The 6562-nt window shown below is 37.8% G+C and overlaps 1 protein-coding gene across 1 annotated transcript; it reads left to right on the plus strand.

Moving 5' to 3' along the window:
• The first annotated feature begins 651 nt into the window (after positions 1–651).
• Positions 652–3206, plus strand: LOC137885042 (retinal rod rhodopsin-sensitive cGMP 3',5'-cyclic phosphodiesterase subunit gamma-like). The gene is made up of 3 exons (XM_068727174.1): positions 652–715; positions 2495–2610; positions 2873–3206. Exons 2-3 carry the CDS (start codon positions 2504–2506, stop codon positions 2988–2990), a joined length of 225 nt encoding a protein of 74 aa, XP_068583275.1. The 5' UTR covers positions 652–715; positions 2495–2503; the 3' UTR covers positions 2991–3206.
• The last annotated feature ends 3356 nt before the right edge of the window (positions 3207–6562 follow it).

Raw genomic sequence — 6562 nt, forward strand, 5'->3', positions numbered from 1 at the left:
GGTTAAAGAGGGACAATACTCACACAGTATCTGACAACTGAACAAGTATTAATGTGACATGAAGACACGTGAGGGTGGTCAAACATAAAAGACTCACTCCATGATCCAATTTTGCCCCTAAATCTTCACTATTTATATTATTTGATACAGAAAATATAAATTAATATAAAAGTTAATTTTCTAGCTTCATCACCTTTTTTAATAAGCTGATTAAGACTGTGAGATGTGGTTGACAGCTCTGGAGTAGTAAACGGACCGTTGAGGTAAGATTCTTCTGTCAAATTATTATTTTCAAAGGTCAAAAACAAGCTTTAATAATACACTGTTTTCGTTTTAAAACTCAACCGTGAGCTCAATTTATTGTTGTTGTAGAATAATAATTTATCATTCAACAATTATGTTAGATAATTGTTTTTGAAATGCACCAATTCAAAAAATAAAATTCACATATTCAGAATCAGGTCCCAAAACAACTCACTTCATACAGTAGAGTTTTTCTCAGAGAAGCTCCATTATGTAGAGTTGCAGACGTGTTCACATGGCACGCCACACTGTTGAGCCCCCTCCTTAATCTTATAGAGCAGAAGGGACTGAAAATCATAGATAAGCATATCGGGGGGATTAGCATCAGGTAGTATATAAGAAGACACCAGGGCAAAGGCCAGAAAGACATAAACTGACCAGAGAGACATCCAAAGCCAACAAAAAAAAACAGGTAAGACCAAACTATGATCTTGTCTCAGCTGCTGGTTTTGGCTAACTTGTAATGATTAAGGTTAGAGCATAAACAAGAGTACAGAAAGGTGCTGCAAAAGCGTGAGATCAGAGTGAGGTACACATGTCACAGATGTGATCTTTTAATGGTAGAAACCTAAGTTATCTTTTAGACAAAGGAATCTGTTCTTGGGATATGCTATTGTTGCTGATCAATTTTGGAAAAAGCCTCAGATGTCTCTAAGAAGCTAAAACCTTTTTTATGGAAATGAAAACCCAGATTATTTTCTTTGTCGTTTTATCCACCTTATAACTTTATATTATGTGCACTTTGCATTCTTTTGTTTTAGAAATCCTCTTGGTCTCTTTTATATTTCTATCTTCTGTAAGGTATTATATAAGTTAAATTGACTTTACTTAACTACTTTCTTTTTACATTATGAAGGCCCTGCAATATCTGGGCAATAACCCTTCAGAAGTGATTCCTTTTTATTCTGCAGGTTTAAGACATACAAGAGATTTGAAAAGAAAAAAGGAACTACCAGAAACGTATACATGTGTGCTTAAAAAGCCTGATTTCACTTTAGACAATTTGATTGAATTTAATGGAAAATCTTAAGTTTGATTGCCGTCATTTCCAGTTCAACATGTTCAAATATTATCGGCAGGACTTCTTTTCCAAATTTCTGTTCATCTGTCCTGAGGATGATTGATTATGTATGTGCAAAAGATTGAGAATATATATATTTTTCATTTTAGGTCTTACTTTCAGTTTAGTTCATGGGAAATTAGCTTGCAGCATAGTAAAAGGATAAATCATAGTAACATGCATTAGCAGTAATGACATACGTGGTAGCGATACATAAGAAAAGACAAAACTAATAAATAAGAACATGTTAAAGAAAAATGGAAACCAGCGAGCCAATAAAACAGAGACTGTCTTGCTGCCCAGAAAGGACTGGGCACATCTCTGTTTCTAAAACTTTAAATTCTGATTGAAACCATCATTATCTATGTGACTTCTTCTCTCTTCCTTACTATTCTCTTTTCAGTAAATATTGCATCGCTGCTAGATCTCAAGAGTGCATCCTAGTTTAATGAGGGTAAAACCAATTAAAAAGAGAAGTCTTTCGGTATTTCATCACTATGGATTGGTTACAACACAGAAGCTACTGTATCGGTTGTGTTGACTTTTATACACTGTATAACTGAAAACAATAACTGCTAACTTTGTCAGCTGTGGCTGATTAAACTCATGAGGATTCTGTAACTAAATTAGGAATTTGGGTGTGAAGTTTAAGAACTAACTGGTTAACTGAGACTTTATGCCATCAGAGGTCAAAGTAAAGAAGTCCACAGCACCGCTGAGCTTTCCAGTAAGATAAGACTTATGACCAAAGTCACAGAAAGGTCAGATTAGAGCAGATTGAAAATTAGTTGTGGGGGCAAAATCTCCTTAGACTCAGGCGTTATTATTCACAACATACAGTATGCGTGTGTGCTTCAGACTGGAATTAGGTGAACATGGTGATACCCTGGCCTCACGATGTACGGCCTGTTATTGGGCAAGAGTAATCTTTAAAGCCAAGGTGTAAAAATACACAAAGCTGTTTGTGTAACAGGGTCGAAGGAGCTTTGTGCCAGCTTTAGTCAATACTTTGAACCAACCTGAGGATGTTATATCATCCAAACACAGAGCAGCGGGGCTTAGAGGAGGAGGGGGAGGAGGGATCTTACACATTAAGACATACAAATTGACTTTTAGTTGTTTTTCTCTTAGTACTGAAAGATGGCAGACGTTGCTGCTAATCCCGCCGACAAGAAGGGACCTCCCAAGTTCAAGCAAAGGGCTGCTCGTACCTTCAAGAGCAAGGCGCCTAAACCCGGCCAGAAGGGGTGAGAGTAGTAGTGGTGCTTTAGTATTTTAGATTTGCTGCTACTTTATACAGTAGCAGAACAGAAATAAAGTAATTTTTACTCCACTACATTTATCTGTTACTACCTACTTGTTAGATTAAGACTCTACATTAAAACAACAACAACAACAACATAATGGAATAAGCTAATACAATTAAGCCAATGGTGGTAATGGACAGTTTTCACAATGTTGCATCTGAATTCTTCCACAACCGAAATTCACACATCAACTCTTTGTCAGATTCGGAGACGACATCCCCGGCATGGAGGGCCTTGGCACAGACATCACAGTGGTTTGCCCATGGGAAGCCTTCGGGGACATGGAGCTCAGCGACCTGGCCAAATACGGAATTGTCTAAAGAAAACCTGCAGCATTTTCACCACAACTATTTTACCTCCCTGTACCGATTTGGCCCAGTCCTCCCCTCCCCTCCTTTCTCCAACCTTTTCTACACCATGACCCTTCTCTTTGGAGCTATTCCTTTTTTAATGTACAGCCGTTTATGACTTCTATTTTTATTAACTATGAATGTAAATTTTGTGCACACCATCAAGAACTGTCAATAAATATTTTCCCCAAAGAAATGTCTTCTATAAGCACACGTGAGAACTTGGAAATGTCCAATTTGATTCTTTAGAAAATAATGGAAGACAAAACCTCTCACAAATTATACAACATAGGCCTATCTGCATAATTAAAGCTGCTAATCAATATCTATACCGGTCGACAGTATGACAGACTGAAATATCTCAACAACTAGCTTACAGGATGGATTGCCATGACATTTTATACACACTTTCATGGCTCCCAGATAATGTACATGCAGATCCATTTAGCTGTCCTCTAACGCCACAGTTAGATGACATTATTTTGTCATCAAAACGTTTTTTCAGTATAACGACCAAATACCTGCTAAACGAATGGCATTCCCATCAGCCTCAGCTGTAGGCCTACCTTGTTTCTGTTTTTGTGCTAAATAGCTAAGGTTAGCAGTCCATCATGCCAAAATTCGGATGCAAACATTAAGCTGAACATTAGCATGTTAGCGTTGTTATTGATTTTTTAAATGAAAACCGGGGACATTTCCCGTTTGGGGCTTAATATATTAAATTAAAATGACCAATGTTGCTATCTATGTAACAAAAAAGGCAGGCAATTCCATGGTCGTTGTTCTGTAATAAACTATGGTGCAGACCGACTGATAAAATAGCAGTAGCTGTGTGAACCGTTTATGTAAGTCATAGTTTACTGTACCATGGTGAGTGAAGCTATGGTAAAATATGGAAAATTCAATTCAGAAAATGGCCAAACTACAAAGGTTCACTACACTGTATGTAATTATCTATATGTACAAGACAGAGAAGACGGACAGGCAACACTACCAGACTGACACGTTAAACGACAAAATGTGATGGTCAACAGTCACAGTCAGTGATAGCCAGAGAAAATTACAGAGGCTCTACAGAAAGACAGAACTGTTATCTGAACAGCCAGTCAGTGATCCTGGTCGTCTGGGTAGAATAAGAGCGGAACATGAGCAAAATTAAAAAAATAAACAGAGATAATAGTAAGGGAGACTGGGGATGGTAGTGAGACTTTTTGTTTGAGCATCAGTAAATCAGTGGTTGTTCATGCGAGATCTTTTGAACTTTGATACATCTACTACAATTATAACTCACTTGGATATCTATTACGCAATCACACATTATGCAAGTTAATGAAAAATGCATTCCTGAGTTCCATCGTTAGAATCCCACCACTAGAGTGAGTCGTAACACTTGCTAGGGATAAATGTAACAATGAGATGTAATTTGCTGAAATAAGATCCAAAGCCTTCCAATTTATTGAAGAACTCTATTGAAGAACAAAGAATAAACGGTTATGAATGAAGTAAACAATTTAAAGATTAAAAAACACATTTGTATTGCTTTTATAACTTTAAATTGAGCACAAACACAATTGTGTGGTTCTGTGGGTGTGTGTACACTTCCTGAATGTACACGTGTTACATAGATAGCTGCTCCTATGGCATCCCCAACCCAAGCAGCTATTAAATAGCTACATTTTGTAGCGTGAGGTTTTGAGGCTAGCATGAACCTAAATAAAAACAATAAACTAGGGAAAGGTTTTTAAGTCAAGCCACTGCAAAGTAACAACAATACAATAAATGCTGGGGAAAATATAATATAAACTTTCTTACTTGAAAATCTGTTTCTTGGTCGTTTTTTGGTCGACCCCCCACTTCTCCTGTGAACTCAAAAAGGAAATGGGAGCATTCTATTATTTTGACTGACAGTGTTCCCGGTCGCCCTCATATGTGAAATACTCAACAAAATAAACTAATGTAAAATATGATGATTAGAACTACACGTTCACCTCTCCATCTAACTCTACTATACTCTCCTCGCTTCACTATTTTTACTCCCTTAAGTTCTCCTCATTCTCTTCGCCTTCCTGTCTTTAATAATAAATAACACACTATTCGATAACATTGACTAACAGATTCCCATTTTTGTATTTTATTTCAAAAACATTGTTTGAAATAATAAATTGGCAGGCTCTGTTATCATATTTGTACCTTTCCTCACCTATCTCCTTCACTCTTCTAATCAGTTGCATTCCACTCTCTAACAGAAGACGTATCAGATAATCTATCTATATCATTTATTGCGACATTATCACATCACTAGCAAATAATAAATGATATGATATATAAATGATTGAAACTTACCTGGCTTGAAAAGATTTAGGGTTACGCCGACTTGAATACAAGACGTCGCAAAACACACTTCACTCAAACTCAGAAACAAGTGACGATGAATGCAGGCAATCGGCTCAAAGTAGTCATAAAAGACATTTTATACAATCTTGCAAAATTAACCTCACCAATCTGTACTGGTAGTTCCGTTAGCTATTAGCCAAACACACTGTCACAATAGAAGTGTGCAAACTATTTTTCAATACTGTGTCTATAGGCGCAGAGTAGCAGCTGGGGAGTCGGAGATGCACACGTTATAAATAGTGGCCCCTACTGACCGAGGGCCCGGTTAAGTGTAGTGAGTGGGGAAGCAGCAGGCAGTACATACAGTTGTGGTCAAAAGTTTACATACACTTGTAAAGAACATAATGTCATGGCTCTCTTGAGTTTCCAGTTATTTCTACAACTCTGATTTTTCTCTGATAGAGTGATTGGAACAGATACTTCTTTGTCACAAAAAACATTCATGAAGTTTGGTTCTTTCATGACTTTATTATGGGTTAACAGAAAAAGTGACAAAATCTGCTGGGTCAAAAATATACATACAGCAACATGAATTAGCAATTTTGGTGACATAGAAAGTTGTGTCAATGAAATGAGCTTCATAGCATGGCCTCTTAACTTCTTGTGAGTGATTATGAGTGACTACAGCTGGTGACTTCTCTGAGGCCATTTAAATAGGGCTCATTGGATACAAACGCCCACAAACGCTACAATGGGAAAGTCAAAGGAGCTCAGCATGGATCTGAAAAAGCGAATCATTGACTTGAACAAGTCAGGAAAGTCACTTGGAGCCATTTCAAAGCAGCTGCAGGTCCCAAGAGCAACAGTGCAAACAATTGTTTGTAAGTATAAAGTGCATGGCACTGTTTTGTCACTGCCACGATCAGGAAGAAAACGCAAGCTATCACCTGCTGCTGAGAGAAAATTGGTCAGGAGGGTGAAGAGTCAACCGAGAACCACCAAAAAGCAGATCTGCCAAGAATTAGAAGCTGCTGGAACACAGGTGTCAGTGTCCACAGTCAAGCGTGTTTTGCATCTCCATGGACTGAGAGGCTGCCGTGCAAGAAGGAAGCCCTTGCTCCAAAAGCGGCACCTTAAGGCTCGACTGAAGTTTGCTGCTGATCACATGGACAAAGATAAGACCTTCTGGAGGAAAGTTCTGTGGTCAG

This window comes from Cebidichthys violaceus, unplaced genomic scaffold (assembly GCF_023349555.1).
Source record: "Cebidichthys violaceus isolate CVI_PGR_0920_01 unplaced genomic scaffold, fCebVio1.0.p SCAF_4, whole genome shotgun sequence".
Taxonomy (NCBI): Eukaryota; Metazoa; Chordata; class Actinopteri; order Perciformes; family Stichaeidae; genus Cebidichthys; species Cebidichthys violaceus.

Excerpts from the sequence above, each read along its gene's own strand:
- LOC137885042 (XM_068727174.1), top strand. The coding sequence starts at position 2,504 with ATGGCAGACGTTGCTGCTAATCCCGCCGACAAGAAGGGACCTCCCAAG. Across the intron at positions 2,611-2,872 it reads CCTAAACCCGGCCAGAAGGG|ATTCGGAGACGACATCCCCG; the intron begins GTGAGAGTAGTA and ends ACTCTTTGTCAG.